This window comes from Natator depressus, chromosome 14 (assembly GCF_965152275.1).
Source record: "Natator depressus isolate rNatDep1 chromosome 14, rNatDep2.hap1, whole genome shotgun sequence".
Classification (NCBI taxonomy): Eukaryota; Metazoa; Chordata; order Testudines; family Cheloniidae; genus Natator; species Natator depressus.
In genome coordinates, this window is record NC_134247.1 from 27622971 (window position 1) to 27645497 (window position 22527).

A 22527-nucleotide genomic window follows, 5' to 3' on the forward strand; every position below is an offset into this window, starting at 1 on the left:
GTTTCCTTTATGAGTATGATTTTGTTCCATCTCTACAAAATCCACATTAAAAAAAAGTCAGATCAGTATAAAAGTTGGTAATGATTGCATCAATGGACAAAAAAGTTTTAAGGAATGAGAAAGAGTGTGTGTGTGTGTGTGTGAGAGAGAGATTCTTGATTCATTTTTACACATTTCTTTTCTTTCAACATATCACAGGCAAAATGATTCATTCCCACAACCAGAGCTATTAAATAACAGGGATGACAGAGAAAGATGCTCCCCTATAAAGTTGGATTTGCATGAGTTTGTAACTTACTTTACAAAACAGAAATATACAATAAGTTAATTCATAGCAAATCTCCCTTTGGCTGCATTGAGAGCAGGATCAGGTCCAGTTCTCGTGAATAAAATATAAGAGCAAAGAAATAAATTCTTAAATCAAATAACCACAGTAGTCTGGTGTTAAATTACAATCAAAGGAGAGCCAAAAATAGATCATATATAATTTTGAATATATAGTTCAAAAGCAAAGTTTATATTCAGAGTAAGACACATTTATCCTGGGATTATCTGATTATTTTGCAGTTAATAATTCACCCAAAGTCAGGAATAAATACTAGGAGATAGCAAAGAGCAATGGAGATGGTATTCAAGTGACAGAAGCTCACCTACCTGATGAATCCTTTGGAACAGTTTTGAAATCTTCCTGGTATTCCAAGATTTTCTAAAATTCTCATCCATTTTCCTCTAGTTAGTTTACATTGTCAATGACTATTTCAGTTATGAGGCTGCAAAATTAATTCTTAATAAGAAATTACAGAGACAATGAGCTGAATTTCAGTCTTTCCTTCCATATTTTTGCAGAAATGGTGATTATTCTTTGTGTGACACTGAAGTGAAATGTGTCTCTCTCGACTCCTTCACCAAGATAGAAAGCAAAAGTAGAAAAGTAACTGGAATGCTAGCGATTTCAGGCCCTACCACACCTTCATTACGGTTTGGAGATAAGGATCCTCTCCTAAAGACTCAGATTTCCAAGTACCCCAATCTGGCTGAAGGCAATGACAATGACAATTTCAAAGAGGCTCTGCTTCCTGCTCCTGGAGAACTGCTCAATACTGTCATAATAATCCTTATTATATTTTCCATCTCATCCTCCAAATAGAAACTCACCGTTTAATTACTTAAGTAATAAGCAACCTTTGTACTGCTAATTGGAATTTCTGGTGAAGCCAGTGTGTCTTTATTGCTATAAGGGCTGAAGGTGAAAGCCCAGCCCATCTCTGTTCTCAGATAGGAGTCTAACCGGGATCAAAAAGCATTAGTTGATTCTAAGTTCTGATTAGTCAGCAGACATAGTGCTCTCCTGATCTAAATCACCACCACTGGTTACTGAATCCCTGAATCACAATCCTTCATGTTCTTGTTCTTTTACAAGTGGGAAGTGCATTAATGGGGTCAGACTGATACAATCATAGTGCAATATTTGTAGAGGTACATGAACTGGTTTGCCATCACTTGAACACAACTTGAAGCAGCATGGAAGCCATGACTGTATGAATATAGTTATTAGACAGACAAGGTAGGTGAGGTAATCTCTTTTATTGGACCAACTTCTGTTGGTGAGAGAGACAAGTTTTCAAGCCACACAGAGCAATTTGTCAGGGCCTGGAAAGGTACTCCTAGTGTGACAGCAAAATACAAGGGAGAACAGATTGTTTAGCATAAATAGTTAGCCCATATTCTAAAGGACCATTCAAAGTAGAGTGGCCCATTAAACACCGCTGCCATCATAGGACATAAAGAGGGGGTTGGGTTAGTGGGTTACATATCATTGTTATGAACCATAAGTCCAATGTGTCTGTTCAGTCATGATTTTTAGTGTCTAGCCAACTGGATTTACAAAATGCCCCCTGCTGGTACAGAGTTTCCTGCTTCTCCTCAAAGCCCCAAACTCTAACTAACTAATTCTGTGTTCCTGGCATTCCCACATCTGCCTGTCCCCAGCCTGGCTGTTAATTCTAACTCCTGCCCAGCCCCCACATCTGCCCCTCAGCGCCATGTCAGTCTGAGCTCGGTGTGTCTGCACCAGGCCCCCAGCATTTCCCGTCCCAGCGCTGAGCTGAGCCAGCCTGCCTGGTGCTGCTGGGCAAGAGCCCAGCCAGCCTAGCTGCACAGAGACCTGACCCAGCCCCGTCAGGACTGTGGCAGCAGCCTGGCTGGGGGCATTATCAATGTACAAGCGAGACTGTGACGCTCTGTACCTCGGGGAAACACCCTACTCCCCCATGTTCATCCTTATAATATGACAGTGTGGTATCCAATGCAAAGTTAGTCATGTTGGGTGTCTTCGGAAGGCTCATGATGCACTGAGCATGGTTGTTATAGTGATGTTATGTTATAGGTTGTAATTTCATGTGTAACCCTTCTGCTCGTCAGAGTTGGCAGCAACAAGGGCCGGGTTCAGTATCTAGGGGTTCCATTCCAATAATACAATGCAAAACCGGCTCGAGCCCCCACCCAGTAACCTGGGACAAATATATAACACCCCCACTGCGCGCCTCCAAGAGGCAATACTTCCCCTCTCGCAAGCACATAGTCTGAGTGTAACAAAAAGCCTTTTAATAACAGAGAAAAACAATGTGATATTATGTTGGGGAAACACCACCAACAGGATTCATAACACAACCCATGAGCAAAAAGCCACCCCAAGCAAACTGGGGCATGTTCTTTCCCTTTGGTTCTTGAGTCCAGCAACCCAAAATCACCCAAAGTCCCAAAAGTCCAACGACCCAAAAGTCTCTGTCCCTGGTCAGGGCAGCCCCAGAGTTCAAAAGTTTATCTCCCAACCTGGGTGGAGATGGGGGGGGGGCAGGGTTAAGGGGCACCTTACATGGTCCAAAGCTGATTGCCCCACCTCTCCATGGGGCTCCACTCTGCCAGCTGCCCCCATGAGCTGCTCCAGGCAGCCAACAAACTGCTCCGCTCCACCAGCCACTCTGCTCTGCTCGCCGTCCCGCAAACTTGTGATGCTCTGCCAGCCATCCCACAAACTGCTCTGCTCCACCAGCCGCTCTGCTCACCGTCCCACAAACTGCTCTGCAATATATCTTCAGGCTCCCCCACTACTTAACACAACACTCAGTGATTTCAGCCCTTAGTAAGTTTAGCTCTTTTGTGATTTCAGCATGTAGTAGGGGAGCCTCAGTGCTGGTGCACCATTAGCCCAAAGTGAATTCAGCTCAGCAGCCTGTAACTAGACTCCTAATAGAATCAAAATTAGCTCTGATATTCCACAGTGGAGAGAGGAGGAAGTACAATTAGCATGTAAGCCCCTCACCAGGAGGCCCATGCCACCAAGTATTAATACCTGACCCCAGCCTCTCTCCATTCACTGGGTTTTGGAACCCATGACCCTTGCCTAGCGAGTGCTGCTTTGTTGGTGGTGAGTCCCTCCATCATAACAAAAGGCCAAGTACAGTTCCACTGTCCTTGATTCACATAATCAGGATAATAACAGTTTATTCCTGCCCCAATAACAGAGAAACTGGGGCTCCTACAGCAGCCAAAGTGACCATCTAGGCTGGGTGGGTGTGCCTATGCAAATGAGATCAGCCCCTGAAGTTCTTTTCCACAACCCACCATGACTCGCCACCAGATGTCAGGGTAGAGCTCATCCTGACTCTGCTTACACATGTATATAGTTATGAGGCTGAAAATGTATCCTCATGGCTTAAAACAAGCCCAGGCAAAAATCTCCAAGAGCAGAGGGGCAGTTCATACCTCATCAGGGCATGTATGGGACAAACCCAGCCCAGCCTCACAGGAACAAAGAACATTGGCCTAGGCAGCAACAAAGGATCTGTTGGACTCTTGAGTGAGTAACCCCTCCCCACTTCCTTTGGTCAGTTTGGGGTTACGATGAGGTAATTCTCACCTGACCCTGAATGGGGGGGACAAAGCCAAGAAGGAAGAAAGAACATGATAAAAAGGAGAGACATTTGCCAGGCTCTTCCTCTCTCTTCCACCTCCACCTACAGACACCACCACCAAGCGACTAATGCGCTGATCGAAGGGGAGAGCCTGGCTGAAGGGCAACCAGCCAGCCTGTGGTGAGAAGCATCTAAGTTTGTAAGGGCACTGAAAACATTAAGATCAGCTTAGAATGCATTTTCCTTTTATTTCATTTGACCAAATCTGACTTATGGTTTGATTAGACACACAGACCCTGCCCCTGCAAGGTCAGCATCCCACCTGGGCACTGATGTCCAAGGAAAGCCACAGTGACCTACTACAGGGGTTGATTGAAGGATTACAGCATTATTGGAACATTTTTTCACAAAAACCTCCAAAGCTGGAATATTGCCAGAGGGCTCCTTCCAAGTTCCAGCTCAGTAAACAGCAGGAAGGGAAACACCCAGTTACTGCTGCAGGCTGGACAAAGTTCTGAACTCAGGAAAGTGAAACTAACCCTGTTACACTGCCTAGAGGGAGCCATCAGCCATGGAAAAACCCATGGAAAAACCTCCAGGATGAAGCTATTTGTCCCTTCTGGCTGGAATACGTTAAAGGCCCAGGAATTATAGACTGTAGGCACAATTTCTGCTGAGCCTGCATCACCCAGTGCTGGGAGGGATTGGATACAGACGTCTCCTGCCCTCAGTGCAGAAAACCTACCCAGCAGAGAAACCCCAGGCTGAACAGGCATCTGGCAAATGTCTTAGAAATAGCCAAATGACTGGGTTTACAGGTAGCAAAGGGAGCAGGAGGGGATAGATTGTGTGGAGAACACCAGGAGCCTCTCAAACCGTTCTGTGAAGAGGATCAAACAAACCTCCATCTGCTTGGTTTACGACGGAGCTCGGGCTGAGTCCCATAGAGGAGACTTCCCAGGAGTACAAGGTAGGGAATTGCTGTCAACTCTAATGAATAATAGCTTTGGATTTTAATGACAGGTTAATTTAATTGCAAGTTGCCTGTCACAGGTATAATTGCATTATTCGGCTCTGTACAGTCTTAATTGTTTGCAAGTTTCTATAAGAAGTAAGTTACAGGGCAGTGTGGCAAGAAGGGCAAAAAATGAAGACTGTAAAGATGTCTGCTGTGGAAAACATTTCTCTGAGAAGCTGAATCCTTTCACAGGCTTGTTCCCATGAGTGAAATAAGGGAACTTTCTATACCACAGAAGCTGTTAAATGAGGAGTGAGATTTAAATCACAAGAGGTTTAGGCCAAGTCATGGGACAATGTTTCCTTTGCACTGGAGAAGGGGAAGTTACAAGCTGAGACCATCGCACTAGGGTCTCAGACACTGGAGAGTTACCCCACCAGAGTGCGTGGCATCCACTAACCCTTTGGGGGAAAACACCAGTTAGGCAGCCCAGCCTTAGAAGTGCTTGACAGTGCAGCAGAGGGGTTACACTGCAAATGTGCAGCAAGAGGGTTTCCAGGAGTGGCAGCTAGTTCTGATCCGCAGGAGCAATAATGCAGCCATGGAACCTAAGCACAACCAAGGCCCTGTGATTTCAAATCCAGCCTTAGACAGAAATCTGAAATACAGGTCAGAAGCAATCTGCCTTCCTCAAAGGGTTTTTGCTTTATTTTATTTGGTGGAAATGTAGTCTGAGTAAAGCAGAGGGCACTGAAGTTATTTTTGAAAAGAAAAGGAATTACACATGTAAATGCTCACTGCGGGGGAGGGTGGTTAGTCATAGAAGATTTGATGGGAATAGAGGATGGGGTGCAGCAAGGGGAGAGGCAGTTATGAAGGGAAGGAGGGGTTCATGCAATGGTGAGGATTTGGGGGCTGGGAGGGAAGGGAGATATGGGGCTGAGAATAGGAACGGCAGCACCTGTCAGCCCAACATTCCCCTCCCCTGTGTGTACCCCATCCATGTCACCTAATGTGAGCCAAGATATGGCAACGTGCCCTTCTGGGGGCATCTGAGCCCCTTCTTACCCTGGTGTGTATAGCAGGATCTGGGGAAGCCCTTCCCCAGTGGGTGTAAAGCTGAGAACAGACATTTTAGTAGTATGCACCAGGACACACTGCTGACATTGGCGAATTGAGAGCAGTCATACTCTGATACATAACCCAGGTTCTCCAGCACTGGGAACACTCATTACTAGGAATGGAAACATTCTCACATCCCTGTTAGGGACCAGAGATTTTGGATCCTGGTCCAGAGGACTCTTAGGAGCTAGGAAGCTCCAACCTACTACCCAGTGACCTGCTTTCAGGGGCTAGGGCAGAAGCTGAACCCTGACAGAGGACTCCAGGCCTGGAACCTGATTGGTAGAATGCTGCGGGTCCTGATTGGTCCACAGCTTCTATATAAATGCATCACAGGAACAGGAATTTGTCCATACAACTAGGATTCACCCTGCTCCTTCCTCCCTGCCACCCTCCAGTTCCCCGCACCCTCCTGGCTTGAGTTGACTCCTGGTGTCCAACTTGTGATTCTGATCTCCAATTTGTCTCCTGCCACTGAATCCCTGGTATCCTGACCTGGCTTGACTCTGGATACTGATTTGTGGTTCTGCTGTCAAGTTTATCTCCTGCTTCTGATCTCCTCGTAGCCTGACCTGGCCGACTCTTGACTCCCATCCCATGGTTGTGGACCCTGGCTCTGACCACTAGGTCTGGCTGTCCATGACGCAGCCGTGAGCTATTGTTTCAGGCTGTATTGTCTCCGTGGGACGTTATTATTCAACTACGATGTTCACAATGAGATGAACTGGCCCCTTCACACCTCTCTGACCCTGCAGATGGGTGTAGAGCTGTGTGCTGCAGTTACATCCCCCTTCCCTTGCATACTCTAGGTGAGGGGAAACCCAAACTGGTCAAGCAGTGCACAGAATACAGCCCCTTTTCAGGTGGCTCTTAAAAAAAACCTTTGTGTCTGCTCAGTGTTGCCATCCATAGGAGACAGTGGCATTCCAAGGCCAGGTTCAGTGAGTCCCCAAGTCTGCTTACAGGCCAGGGTTATACCAAACCCTGCAATTCCTTGGTCCACGCCGGATGGTTTCTGATACTTGTGGAGAATGCCTTTCTCATTGTCTGCAGATTCACTCTCCGTGTCATAATGTGGGAAGGATCTGCAGCAAGGAGGGCAGGGGTCTGGGAGGGGGAGGGCAAAGGTGGGAGAGACACTAATCTTTCTTCTCAAAGGGAATGTGCACAGCATGTTAAAAGAAAGCCCTCTGGGGCAGGGGCGGTGAGTTGTATGGGCACGTGGTGCCCAGGCTCCAGGAATATTCAGGGCCCAGGGACCCAGCTCCACCAATGTTCGGAGCCAGGTCTCTCCCCCGGCGCCCACCTGCTGCCCCCCTGCGCCTCCCCCTCGCCCCGGAGCGACCCTGCCTCCAGCAGGCGTTTTCTCTGCCGCTGCACGCTGCGCTCCCTCGCTGCCACCATCGGCCGCTGCTGCCTCCAACACAAGAGCGGCGCCGGCAGCAGGCTGAGGTGGCTGCTGCACCTGAGGAGGGGGAGCAGGTGCATACGTGATTGGCATCCCTCCCCTCCCCCGGCACCCACTGGGAGGCAATGCCAAGGGGGGTTCTGGGAGACGGAGTCTGGACCTCACCTGAGCAGCTGCTGGGGCTATGGTGAGGGGCAGCAGGCTGCGGCAGGGGAGGAGGCCACATGTGATGGCAGCCCCCTGACCCCCCAGCACCCACCACAGGGGAGGCGAGGGGGCTTCCTGGACCTGAGAGGGTCCCAGCCCCTAGGAGCACATGCAGTGATGGTGCTGGGTGAGTGTACTGCTGCGGGGGGAGGGAGCCTCCTCCCCTGGAGCTCGCTGCTGCTGGTGCGGAGAGGGCTGGGGGGACTGTGGAGTCGTCCTCTCTGGCCCCAGCCCCAGGGCAGCCTGCCTGCACCCCAAACTCCTCATCCCTGGCCCTGCCCCACCTCAGAGCCTGCACCCACAGCCAGAGCCATCACCCCCCACATTCCAACCCTCTGCCCCACCCTGAGTCCCCTACTGCATCGTGAACCCCTCATTCCCGAACCTACCTCACAGCCCTCACCCCCCACCCTCTGCCCCTTCCTGCACCGTGAACCCCTCATTCCCAGCCCTACCCTGCAGCCCTCACCCCCAACCCTCTGCCCTAGCCCTGAGCCCCCTCCCACACCTCAAACCCCACATCCCCAGCCCCAACCGAGAGCCCGCACGCCCAGCCAGAGCCCTCATCCCACCACACCCCCCCACATTGTGCAATATAGGGAAACTGTTAAATGCTTACTGTTTGCACCACCAAAAATTATACAAACCTGCTGCCCCTGCTCTGGGGAACAAATAGACCCTGTGTGTGTTTTCTCTGCCAGCCTCTGAGAAAAAGCTGAACAAACCAACCCCACCCCTCCCTTTCACAGCATGCTCAGGCTCACCTTCCCCCTGAGATCTGAGTTCAGGGGTAGTGCTAATGGGGAGTTGTTGGTAATCTGAGGTGGGCTGCCATCAGGGACATAAAGCCTGGACAAAACAGAGCATTGGGGGCTGGCTGGGAGAGGGGCTGGACTGAAAGGGACAGGTATGATTGGCGGGGCTGAGCTTCAGGGGGGAGAAGGGTGTAGGAACAGGATTGGTCCACTCGGGCTATGTGCTGTCTACAATTGCCTCACTAGCCACTAACTCCCACCAACAAATTTTCTTTCTGTTCAAAAACACTTGATAATTAAACGGCAAAAAACTCAGTTAACTTAGGACTGGTCATATTACCCTAGCTCAAGGTTGTGAAACTCACCTCCCCTGACAGACATAGCTAAACAAACCTAACCCCAGGTGGAGACAGCACTAGGGCAACAGAAGAATTTCCCCATTGACCTAGCTACCACCATTTGGGGAGGAGGATTACCTGCTCTGAAGAGGAAAACCCTCTGTTGATGTAGGTAGTGTCTACACTGAATCACTACAGTGGTGCAGCTGTGTTACTGTGGCATTTTAAGTGTAGACCTAGCTTCACACGCTGCCTTTTCACTGTAAAGGAAAGGACCTACCTGTACCTACCCTACACTCAGGGTATGTCTACACTGGCAAGTTTCTGCGCAACAAGTTATACCACTTTTATTAAAGCACTGGAATTAAACCGCTGTTGCGCGTCTAAATCGTGCTCCTTGTGATGATGGAGTGCATCCACATTAGCAACTCTTGCTATGGCAAAGAGAGCAGTGCATTGTGGTAGCTATCCCACTGTGCAACTGGCCACAGGTTGCTTTGGGAAGGGTTTGCAATGCCTCATGGTGCAGGTACAGCATCACATGATGCAGGTTTTCCAATCACATTGTTCCATGGGCATCCTACTACATTACCAGCTGCTTTTCAACTGGGGGGGAGTGGGGGGGGGAGCGTGTGACAGGGAGTGTGTGTGTGTATATGTATGTATGGAGGGCGGGGAGAGACAGTGTGTTTTGGGGGACAGAGAGTGTGTCAGCATGCTGTCTTGTAAATTCAGAGAGCGGCAGGAAGCAAAAGGGATTATGGGACACTTCCGGAGGCCAATTGATTGCTTTCTGAGCTGTAATGCCAATACAGCACTGGAGCCTCTGCGGTGTAAGCCTTACGAGGTGGGTTTTGTGCATTGCTGCAACTGAGGAGTTTCTGCACACTAAGTGGCTTGGCAGTGTGGACACCTTGGGAGTTACACTGCAGAAAGCTGCTTTACTGCGCAGAAACTTGCCAGTGTAGACAAGGCCTTAGGGCTTGTCTACACTTACAGTGCTGCAGCTGCACCTACACCTACACCAAAGGGAGAACTTCTTCCATCAGCGTAGGTACTCCACCTCCCCCAGAGGGGGCGGCCATGTTAACTGGAGAAGCCCTCCCATTGACCTAACACTGCCTACACTGGGGGCTAGGTAGGTATAACTGTGCTGGTCAGGGGTATGGGAAATCCACACCCCTGAGTGATGTAGTTATACTGACATAAGTCTGTATTGTAGATCAGGGCTCAAACACAGGTATGTCTACACTAGGGATCCTATACTACCATAGCTACGTTGCTGTAGCTATGCCAGCTTAACCCTGTAGTGTAGACATAGGGCTAGTCTACAGTTGAAATGCTACAGCAGCTGTTTTTTCACACCCCTGCCCAACATAGCTATGTCAATCTAACTTTTAAGTCTAGACCAGCCTTAGCCTGCTCCCCTGAGAGAGTTCCATGCTTTTGAAATTTAACAACTGCTTCACACTTGTACACAGGATTTTATCTAAATCTGTACTTTCCCCTGCCCACCATTAAACCCTTATATTCCTCCTGACAATTCTTATGGTAAGACACCCCCCATCTGGGTGCCCTGCTACTAAGGCACACTACACAATTTTGCAATAAAATGATGTAGACTGGATCATCTGCATGCTCCGCTTTCCTTTACTCGCACCACTTTTATTAAAGCACTGGAATTAAACTGCTGTTGCATGTCTACACTGTGCTCCTCTACTCGCACACAAGTTGTGGGAAAAACTTGATCTCCTCATATCGCAAGCATTGAAACACACTTCCAAGGGAAGTGGTGGGTTCTCTATCCTTTGATCAAAACTGTCTCTTCAGATTAAGACTGGATGCCTTTTGGAAAGGTATGCTTTAGCCAAACACAAGCTACTGGGCTCAGTGCAAGAGTAACTGAAATGTAATGACCTCTGATATACGGCAGGCTAGAATAGATAATCTAATGGACCTTCCTCACCTTAAACTCTAATAATCAATGAAAATCTATCAGCCTATGGATCTTTACTGTGAAATGGCTTTTGTTGCTCCAGGACGTCAAAATGAGTCTACTTAACAGTGTATTTATCCCTTTTCAAAATCTAATATGTCCTGTTTATAATCATCTGCTTCTTAACAGCCAACATGCTGTTTGCCACAGTCAGTGTTATACTCACCACTTTTTTTTCTCCCTCCCCTGCTCCAGTTTTGCAACTGAAGTTACAATGAAGGTGAAGATTTCCTCATTCTGCTGCTGCTCCGCAACCATCTCCTCTGTGCCTGGCTTTATCATTTTCTTATTTGATTTCCACATTCACCAGCTGGTCTCAGGTAGAAATCCCCTGCGACACCCGATGCATTTATAGAATTTGTTTGTTTGGGTTGATTTATGAAATTTACCTAATTCCAGTCTTTGATACAAAACTGAACAAAAACTACCATAAACAAAGATCCTCCCAACCGCGTCCGGACTTACTATACATAACTCTCCACTCTCCATCACTGATGTACATTCTCATCATCCCTCTCCTTTCTTCAAGGCCTTGGGGAGCTAATAGGCCTGGCAACATGCTGAACCAAGGGATGGGAACTGAATGCTGCACTCCAGCACCTTGCCTGGAAAATGCCCTGCCACCATCTCCCTCCCACTGGGGCTGTTAGTTCACACACCTCTGCTGACCTTCACTGCCACGGTGTCCTGTGTGGAGAGAGGTGGTCTGCAAGTTAGCCAGAACCGAACCAATTATTTCTTTATATATCAAAATCATCCCCTTGTATTGCACCAGAAATATACTGGAAGCCAGAGCATATCACAGAGCTCAGGTAGAAGGTTTTCCCAGTGAGGAGCAGGGTTAGGCAATAGGATGCCACATTCTGCACTCGCTAAACTTTCCAAGATACAGAACAATTTTGTGGTGGGAAAAGCAGCTTTGGGCCCAAGAAGATCCCAAGCTGTGAACCTGCCTAACAGCAATGAATGTACTCCTTTAGAGACTGAGCCAAAGGTCACTGAAGTCAGTGGGAGGGTTTTCATTGCCACCTAGTGGAATCCACAGCCCCGAGTCAGGCACCCAGGGCTAGATTCACACAGGAACTTAGGCATGGTGGTGCTGAGCATCACAACACCTAACTTATAGGTGCCTAGCCAAGTGCTGGGCTTCACAAAGCCTGAGTTAGATCCTCAGGCTCCCTGTTCAATGAATGGAGAGAGAGGGGAGCCTCAGAATGGGATCCACAAAGTGTGTGCTAGGTGCTCAAGCTCCCTATTCAATGAAGGAAGACAGGGGCACCTCAGAATGGGATTCACAAGGGCCAGCTGGCTGAGTGGGGAGCCACCTAAACTAGCCAATAGGAGATGGCAACCTGAGGGATGTTTTCCTTCCCCTCCCCACCCAGGTGGATTTGCATGAGCTCGCCTACGGGGCCTGATCCGGTAGGTGAGCTCGGAGCATGCTGACCAGGTTGGGCCTCACAGGGGAGCTAGGAAGAGAAGCACGTTTCTTCCTGAGGTTCCTGGGTGGCTCTAAGGTTTAGTCACCCAGCTGCCTAGAATGGAGCAGTGGCATACGGGCAGAATCAGAGGCTTCTAGGAAACTTTTACTGCAAAACTTAGGTGCCAGGTGAGTTTAGGGACCTACAGAGTTAGGTGGCAGCTGAGTTGCGGTTTTGTGAATATCAGTGGTGCCTGATCCTGGGATTTAGGCACCTAAAGTGGCAGTAAGTTGGACGCCTAAGTCCCTTTGTGAATCTAGCCCCCGGCTCCCTATGAAATGCATAGGAAGGGTTAGGTGCCCGAGCCTGGGATCCACAAAAGTTAGCAGACTGAGGGGAAAGCTGAGTGTGAGAAGATGCTGAGGAGATGTTAGCTTGTGATAGATCATCACACTTACAACACAGATACTGTCCTACAAGGCTGTACCAACAGATGCCACAAATCTTTTCTCCATTACGTAAGCTTTGTGCTGGCATAACTCTATGAAGCTGCTATAACAGGGCCATGGGGCTAAATCCACACAGGGACTTGGGTGTTGCAATGCTCAGAGTGGCAATGCCTAGCCTTTAGGCACCCTGCCACCTAGTGCAATCAATAAAGCCAGAGTTAGGCACCTAGATTCCCTATGCAATGAATGGGGAGAGAGAGGCTCCTGAGAATGGTATCCAAAAGAGCCAACTTCCCCATCTGGCCTAGGGGAAATGCTGAAGAGAGGGGTTGGTCCTAAACCCTGCACCTCCAAGGTACTTAGTCATCTAACTCCTGGCTGGAGGAAAGCCCCTATCTCCACATGGGATTCACTGCTGTGAACCCTTTCTTGGAGTTAGGTGTCTGAGCAACAACAGCAACAAAATACTGAAGGAGTAGAAGCTGCTTCCCTTATTACATTTTAGCCCAGTGGTTAGGATGTAGGGACATAAGAACAGCTATACTGAGTCAGACCAATGGTCCATCTAGCCCAGTATCCTGTCTTCCGACTGTGGCCAATGCCAGGTGCATCAGAGGGAATGAACAGAACAGGGCAGTTATCAAGTGATCCATCCCCAGTCATCCACTCCCAGCATCTGGCAGTCAGAGATTTAGGGACAAAGAGAGCATGGGGCTACATCCCTGAGCATCTTGCCTAATAGTCGTTGATGGACCTATCCTTCATGGACATATCTAGTTCTTTTTTTAACCTAGTTATACTTTTGGCCTTCACAACATCCCCTGCCAACAAGTTCCACAGGTTTCCTGTGCATTGTGTGGAGAAGTACTTCCTTTTGTTTGTTTTAAACCTGCTGCCTATTAATTTAATTGGGTGACCCCTGGTTCTTGTGTTATGTGAAGGGCCCCTCCCCATAAAAGGTGGTAAAATTGAAACACACACGCAAAATGAAGGACCCAGACACCCCCTGATGTTTTATGTGCTTTATTGACAGCCCCTCTGAGGATCCTGCAAGGGTTTAGGTGGGTGACAGGTGCGTGGGCACTTGCCGGAGGCAGCAGGGTGCACATCCGGCAGCAGAAACATCTGCACCAGGGGACTTTTCCAGTGATAATGGAGGTACTGTGGAAATTTGGTCCCTTCCAGAGTTAGGTGACCGGGTGAGTGGGGGTTGTGTGAATAGTGGCACCTAAACGTCAGCTTCAGGCATCAAATATGGGAGTTACGGCCCAGGTCTTCCAAAGTATTTGGTTTGCTAGCTCCTATTGTGGAGGTTAGAAGTTTATATTCCTTTGAGGACCTGGGCCTAGATGCCTAAGTCCCTGTGTAAATTTGGCCCCTAACTCCCATTGAGTTCAATAGGAGGTAGGCTCCCAGCCACCACTAGGTGTCTCTTTGCAGGTTTAGGTGCCTAAATGCTTTTGAGAATCTGGCACTAAGGGGTCTAAGTGTCGTTAACTCTCAGTGGAGTTTAGGCTTTTTTTTTCCCCCCAGATGTTACCCATTGTCTCACAAATGGTGATAATTAGCAACAACACACCAAAAACTGACAATTGGAAATGCTTGCCAGAAAAATAACATGCACGCTACCCCTGGTCTGGGCTGCTTGTGCAGATAATTCAGGAACACATTTCACCACTTCTAACAATGTATGTGGATGTCTGGTTATGCAAATGTGTTTTTCCTAATAACCTCACATATAAACTCAGGAAACCCTGTCCATTCACATGACCCTGCAATGGCTCCATGGAATATAAAATGTATAAACTAGAACCTGCTTTGTGTGTCTTTTATATCAGTTTCTCCCTCTCCCTCTAAGTTTATTTTCTTTGTTTTCTGGTGCATTTCACAGCCCAGTTTAGAGTCATTGGACCTGACCAGCCTGTCACTGCCATTGTGGGAGAGGACATTGTGTTACCCTGCCACCTGTCCCCCAGGATGAGTGCTGAGAACATGGAGGTGATATGGTTCCAGTCCCAGCTCTCCCAGTTTGTTCATCGCTATAGTGATGGGAAGGATCAGACTGAAGATCAGACACCAGAGTATCAGGGAAGGACAGTGTTTCTGAGAGACAGCATCGCCAATGGAAGTGTTTCGCTGAGGATACACAATATCAGACCCTCTGATGAGGGACAATATAGGTGTTTTGTTCAGTCCTTGACATTTTATAATGAAGCCACATTGGAACTGAAAGTAGCAGGTCAGTAGTTGTGTTTGTATTTTCTTTTGAGATGTTTCAGATTAACAGCCATGTTAGTCTGTATTCGCAAAAAGAAAAGGAGTACTTGTGGCACCTTAGAGACTAACCAATTTATTTGAGCATGAGCTTTCGTGAGCTACAGCTCACTTCATCGGATGCATCCGATGAAGTGAGCTGTAGCTCACGAAAGCTCATGCTCAAATAAATTGGTTAGTCTCTAAGGTGCCACAAGTACTCCTTTTCTTTTGAGATGGCAGTTAGTGTGTCTCATTTGCATGTGACTTCCTAGAAATGTACCTTTCTTTCTTTCTTTCTTTCTTTCTTTCTTTCTTTCTTTCTTTCTTTCTTTCGTCACATATCCACTAAAAGGAGCATCTATCTCTTGCTCTAGGAACTCCGTGAAAATTTCATACACACAAAACCACTCAGCGATATACCAATAACCACCGACAGTAACCCAGCAGCAAAACACACCATCCGAGAAGGAGACCCTGGCGCACATCCACACAGGTGCATCAGGTTGCAGCCTCTTATTTTTCCCGCACCTCCTAATCCTGGCACACCCCATCCATAATCCCGCAAAGTCATGGGCCCTCCTCATCAACCTCCTCCTGGCGTAGGCCAAGACGGCCACCTGTCATATCAGGAGGAGGAAGCTGGACGTGTTTGTGTGTGCGCGCATGTGTGCTCTTTGTCTGTGGGGGTTATTTCAGTTCCCTTGTGAAGTCAAGCCCCCGAGCAGAGTTCCTCTGGGCAGCGTCCACTGATTCCTTAGACACCTTTGGGGAGTAGTGGTGCAGTCTGGGGTTCTCTGCTTGGTGTCCCCTTCCAGTTCCTTGATTTTCAACCTTTGACCTCACCCCTGTTCCTCTTTTCTCTTTTGTTGTCCCCCAAGATCAGTTGGAGCCTGGACTTAGTGGCTCCTCCCCTTAGTTGAGGGGCATGGCCTTCATTTTGGGTGGGCCTAAACCCACCTGTCCAGTACTTCAATAGTTCACACCTTCTAACTTCTGCAACAAATTAAGCCAGGTGTTGTAAAGATGACAGTCTCCTTTACTATGCAACCCTGAGTCATTCCCAGAGTGTGTCCATCATGCGTACTGAACATGCTCTCTATAGAAAAAATAGAATGTAATCATGTAATTAAAGACTGTATCATTATGCCTACACACACAGGGGCTGACTTAGTGTTGCACAGGTGACCTTAAATCTGATATTTCCTAACTTTTGAGTGTTTGACTTTGCAACCTTAATTTTGTGTGTGTGTGTGTGTGTGTGTGTGTGTGTGTGTGTGTGTGTGTGTGTGTGTGTGTGTGTGTGTGTGTGTAAACTGAAAGAACAGCAAACCAGAAAAAAAGCAAACTGAAAAAAACAGAAATTCAATCATGTGGAATTGACACACACCAGTGGTCATCAGCCAGGTTGGAATCTTTAGATCCACCATATGAGCCTCTGCCACTTGAGCTGATGGAGTAACAGAGAGCAATAGTAACGTCTCATCCTCTTTGTGGACCAGCACTAGGCAGGGATGAGATATTTTGCCAATGGATTTCACAGGTATTCTCTGACAGGAGAGGAATAGTGAAATTCAGAATTTTAGGTTCCAAGACAGGCTCAGGAAGGTTGTACACTCTAGTAAGCAATGACCCTGCTACCCCATCCCCTCCAGCCTGTCCCAGTCCTGTCTCTTCCTTAAACTGGCTCATCATCCTAGCTCCATTCTTCTGACTTAGCCAGTTCCAATCTCCACTCCTCAGGCTTCTCATCCCAGTCCCAGTCTCCATGCCCAGTCTGTCCTAGTATCCCGTACTGGAATCTTCATCTGCTCCCAGTCTCTACCCCCACATCCAGTTCTTCTCCACAGTCTCAGTCTCATTGCCCAGCCATTCCTAGTCCCCTCATGCCCAAGCTTCTCTTTCAATCTCTGTCTCTCTCTCTCTCCCTTAGCTTCCAGCCCCAGTCTCTCTCTCTGGGACTCCTCATCCAGTGTTAGTGTACCCTCTTCACCAGTTCCAGTCTGTTTGCCCAGCCAGTCCCAGTTATCCCCCCACAATATGGGTTCTTATTATATCCACCTCCCTCTGCCCCCTGTTTACCTCCCTGGCTCACTTTCCTTGCCCAGCCTGTCCAATCTCCCTCCCCCCACCCACCTCTCAGCCTGCACATCTCAACTTCTACTCTGCATTTCCCTTCCTCCTCCTCCACCAGTCTCCAGTCCCAGTCTCAACCCAGTCCCCCAGGCTCCTTGTCCCAATCAAATCCCTCCACCCTCCAGGTCCATCTCCGGTACCCTCTGCATTCAAGTCAAGCAGTTTCCTCCGCCACACTGCTTGGGGCCAGTGGGGGAAAGGAGGACTGAGAGAACAGGGGTGACAATTTTCCTGCTTTCAGTTCTGGTACCCAGCCCTGGCCTGACCCACAGCAGCACTTGCAGGGCATTTGCCTGAAAAGTCCAGCTCAGTCCCCTGCCATCCGAGGCAGAAGCATGCTCAGTGCATATGGAATCAATGCAAAATGTTGTGGCATTGTAACAAGTCTCTCCTGAGCATGTGCAAATGGAGATTATTCAAAGGTATATAGCTTGGCCTAATTTGGGTGATTTTTCACTGTGATGGCAAAAGGCACATACCTCTGCCAAATTTCACAGCCCTGCTCCAAAGCATGGGAATACTAGGGATTCTCAAAAAAAAGTCGCCAGAATATATTTTTAACATGGAAAAACAATGTAATAAGCTGGAAGTTCACTTTCTGTAGCAAAGGAAAAGAGTTACAATCCTGCATGAAACTAACACTATGGGATACCACTAGTATCTTGGAGACCAAGAACAAAAAGGGATTCTGTAAGACTGTATATTGAACTGGAAAGGGGGGATCCATCTCCTGGACTGAAGGTGCAGGTGCAACTCTTGCCTGTTACTCCTTGTGTTTCCAGTTGACTAGCCACCATCATTTCAGTCTTCCCTTTATTTAGCCAGTCAGTTCACTGTTCAAGTCCCAGCCATTGTCAGGAAGTGAGAACACAGCCAGCCAGCCACATCATCATTCAGATGAATGTTAAAAACATGTGGTGACGGAGCAATCAGGGATGTCTTACAATCACCTTTGGTGCCTTTACATATACTGTAAAACAGGAGGAGTGAAATGGATCCTACAGTTATTAGAACCTACAGTCTAGTAAATACATACAAAGATACAAGTTGAGCTAACATCACTATGACTATTGCTATCTTGGCCAACTCCAGGGACCTCTGGAGCGAAGAGCTGTAATAGACTCATATCCTTTCCGGATTGGTCACAAAAAGGGATGCATAATATGCAGTGACCAGTGGGTGACACGAGTGTGAAGACCTAGCACAAGTGTACATCCCTTGCTATACACACACCCTCAAAACAACCTCTGAAGGGAAAAAACATGGAGAAAACAGGCCTTGAAATATTGTCCAAAGGTCTGCATGTACATTTTGGTGCAGTCAAACTAATTGTGTAAGTAAATTCCTGAACTGGGGTTTCTCAATTAAGAACACTCTCTCCCAAGCCCCTAGAAATGGACATGTCTAAGGAGAGAAAGCTCAAGAGATTTCAGTTGTAAAACACAAAAGAAAAGGATGGCCTTGAAAGTGCACAGATCCCAAGCTATGCAGGATCTAGAATCAGCTTAAAGATCAGGCAACAGAGGACAACAGCTCAATGGAAGATGCATTAGAGAAAATACATTCTTCTCTTAATATTAGCTCTGTCTACACGTTTCAGGATAGCTATACTGGTATAGCTACACCAGCAAACCCTCCTAGTGTAGACACCGTTTGTACTGATATAACTCATACTAGTTGCCCAAACAAAATCAGCTACATCAGCCACAGGATATTTTTGCTGGTATAACTGAATCTACACTAGGGCTTTTGCCAGCATAGTTATGTTGGTAAAAAATCAACTCCCTGACTGACATAATTATGCCAACAAAAGTTTTAAGTCTAGACCAGGCCGAAGTCTTGTCCTAATTCATTCTTCAAGAAAATTCCAGTTTCAGTTATGAAATAATGCAATAGGATTTTGCAGGTAGATCTTACTTGACACTATTGTTCCCCTTTGACTACTGGTATTAGATTTCCAGGACCTTACCAGTCAATTTCCTGTGTGGAGCAGATATTGGGAACCCGAGAGCCCAGTATTTTCTTAGTGTAATGTATCTATTTAGAATGAGTAAAAGAGTCCTGTTTGCTGAATCAGGAGTGGTAACAGCATGCAGGAAACCCACTGCCACAGAAGACTTGGCCAGGCACCTCTGCTGTATACTGAAGAAGCACCACTCTTGCCCCTACCTTTCTCCAGGAGCACACACAGGAGTCAGAGCTGGAACTAACTGCTTAACACCCAGCAGTTCCCAGTCCCTGCATCTTTTCCCCAGTCCAATTACACAGCAACATGCAATGAGTTTACTTACTCCTGGTCTTTTAGGAGCATCTGGGTGCAGTGAATTAACCCACTTGACAACTCTCTGCAAAAGGTCATAATATGAGTGACTCCTAATGGTGACCTATTACACTATAATGAGGGTAGTCTGTCCCCCACACAACCAGGTTTTATTGTTTTTTAAATGTTCACATAATTTACTGTGTCCATGAGCACGGGGCATTCAGATTCAGAATCCATTTATCTCCTCTATCGATGGCTTAAAACATTATCTTTTATGCTGAATATTCATATAAATTAACAGCTGTATCCCATTCTCCTTCAGCTTTAGGCTCTGATCCGCAGCTCTCTGTTGAGGGTTATCAGAATGGAGGGATTCGGGTGGTTTGTCAATCCATTGGTTGGTACCCAGAGCCCCAGGTGCTATGGAGAGATCCCAGTGGACAGCATCTACCATCACTCTCTGAAACATCCCGAGTGGATGACGACCTGTTTGAAGCACAAACTACAGTCATTATCAGAGAAAACTCAAACCAAAAATTGTCCTGTTGTGTCTGGAACAGCCACTTCAATCAAGAAAAGGAATCAACAATTTATGTATCAGGTCAGTAACAATCAAAGCCACAAACTAATTATCAACACACATATACAACTGGGTAACAATGAAAAGAGGAAGAATAGATGTATGGTGAAGAAAGTGGACTAGGACAAGCAAGAGCTGCATTCAGGTCCAAGTTCTGCTAGGAACTCCCTCTATGACCTTAGTCAAGACATTTAATCTCTCTGCGCATTAGTCCCCATCTGTAAAATAGGGATAATTCTCATTCCTTTCTCCCACCCTATCTGTTTTATTCATGTGGGTGGTGAGCTATTTGTATCTGTTTCTTAGAATCATAGAATCATAGAACTGGAAGGGACCTCGAGAGGTCATCAAGTCCAGTCCCCTGCACTTGAGGCAGGACCAAGTATTATCTAGACTATCCCTGACAGGTGTTTGTCCAACCCGCTCTTAAAAATCCCCAATGATGGAGATTCCAGCACCTCCCTAGGCAATTTATTCCAGTGCTTAACCACCCTTAACAGTTAGGAAGTTTTTCCTAATGTCCAACCTAAACCGCCCTTGCTGCAGTTTAAGCCCGTTTTTTCTTGTTCTATCCTCAGAGGTTAAGAAGAACAATTTTTCTCCCTCCTCCTTGTAACAACATTTTATGTACTTGAAAACTGGTATCATGTCCCCTCTCAGTCTTCTCTTCTCCAGACTAAACAAACCCAATTTTTTCAATCTTCCGTCATAGGTCATGTTTTCTAGACCTTTAATCATTTTTGTTGCTCTTCTCTGGACTCTCTCCAATTTGTCCACATCTTTCCTGAAATGTGGCTCCCAGAACCGGACACAATACTCCAGTTGAGGCCTAATCAGTGCAGAGTAGAGCGGAAGGATTACTTCTCATGCTTACAATACTCCTACTAATACATCCCAGAATGATGTTTGCTTTTTTTGCAACTACGTTACACTGTTGACTCATATTTAGCTTGTGATCGACTATGATCCCCAGATCCCTTTCCGCAGTACTACTTCCTAGGCAGTCATTTCCCATTTTGTATGTGTGCAGCTCATTGTTCCTTCCTATGTGGAATACTTTGCATTTGTCCTTATTGAATTTCATCCTATTTCCTTCAGACCATTTCTCCAGTTTGTCCAGATCACTTTGAATTTTAATCCTATCCTCCAAAGCACTTATAACCCCTCCCAGCTTGGTATCATCTACAAACTTTATAAATGTACTCTCTATGCCATTATCTAAATCATTGATGAAGATCTTGAACAGAACCAGACCCATAACCGAACACTGCAGGACCCTACTCATTATGCCCTTCCAGCATGACTGTGAACCACCGATAACCACTTTCTGGGAATGATTTTCCAACCAGTTATGTACCCACCTTATAGTAGCTCCATCTCGGTTGTATTCTTCTTCTGTGTGTGCACAGTGCCTAGCACAATGGCGCCTCTAAGCATTTATTCAATATACATAACAAGTTCAAATGTCTCTATAACAAATACAACTACATTAATAAACCAAAAACATTGAAAATTCACATGTTTCCTAGAGCTATGCAAGTGGTACTGAAGGGATGGAAGCTACACAGTGGCAAAAGGAGGCAGAGTGGCTTGGTAGTATACATTTTCCAATCTAACTTTTTGAAAGTTGGAAAAATATTTAGAACTGAGGGCTTCTCTCCACGGTGCAGCAATGCACACGATGTGGGTGTGATTTCTAAAGTGCATTAATGTGTTGGGCATTAATTGGTCCATACAGACCCTGCTGGTGCACACTGATAATTATCTAGTGCACTTTGAATGTAATATATTTTCAAACTTGCATAGCATGTTAGTGTATTTTAGAAAAGACATCCCTGTAGTCCACACTACTGCTCCCTGGAAACAAGCCCTTGAAGTGGAAAAAAGCAAAAAGTGAAGGGAACAAAAAAGCCTGTTAATTAATCATTTTATTATATTCAGTGTCAAAGAAGGAGGAAAAGAAGTGAAGAATGAAAATGTGAATATTTTGTGAAAAAATATGTTATGAACATTTGGAAAATGTGAAAAAAATGTTGTTTTGAATGCTGAGAAATTGAAACAATTTTGAAAATTTCCATGAGCCTGTTTGTTTGTTTGTTTGTGTCTTTGTTTTTCCAGTATCATTGTTGTTAGGGTTACTGCCAAAACAGTCGAGTTTTTTGAAGGCATCACAGCAGAGGTGTTAATGCTATTGCTAATCACTGAGGTATGAATGTGAAATACTGTTGGGTAGAAAGGGATAATTTCAAACTGTTGGAGACCAAGTAATTTTATTTTTAAAATTACTAATAGTCTTTAGTTTAGACAAACAAGCAATGGTAGGCCAGCTCTTACTAAGTGTTTCTCTTGCTGGAAATTCAGGCCTGTGACTCCCACTGTTTTATGTGCAGTGATTCTTTTACATACATTATGGGATACCATGATCAAAACCAAGCAAAAATAATCACAGTCTTTAAAATTAAACCACTTATCAAACATTCCAAACAAATCACCAATCACAACTACCAAACGTACATCCAGGTTTCAAAACACAGCATAAAAGAAATGGACATAGAAAAGTAAAGAAAGATTTGTTTAAGCACTCTTAAGGGCAATAAACATGGTTTTATGGATAGAATCATAGAAGATTAGGGTTGGACGAGACCTCAGGAGGTCATCTAGTCCAACCCCCTGCTCAAAGCAGGACCAACATCAACTAAATCATCCCAGCCAGGGCTTTGTCAAGCC

The 22527-nt window shown here is 46.5% G+C and overlaps 1 protein-coding gene across 1 annotated transcript in view; it reads left to right on the top strand.

Annotated features, from left to right (window-relative positions):
* Window positions 1-4472: 4472 nt before the first annotated feature.
* LOC141998992 (butyrophilin subfamily 1 member A1-like) overlaps window positions 4473-22527 on the top strand; it is a 36279-nt gene continuing 18224 nt past the window's right edge. The window contains exons 1-4 of the mRNA XM_074972055.1: window positions 4473-4884; window positions 10894-11018; window positions 14460-14807; window positions 19543-19821. Coding sequence (XP_074828156.1) covers window positions 10913-11018; window positions 14460-14807; window positions 19543-19821 — 733 coding nt within the window. The 5' untranslated portion in view covers window positions 4473-4884; window positions 10894-10912. The remainder of the gene's footprint in view (window positions 4885-10893; window positions 11019-14459; window positions 14808-19542; window positions 19822-22527) is intronic.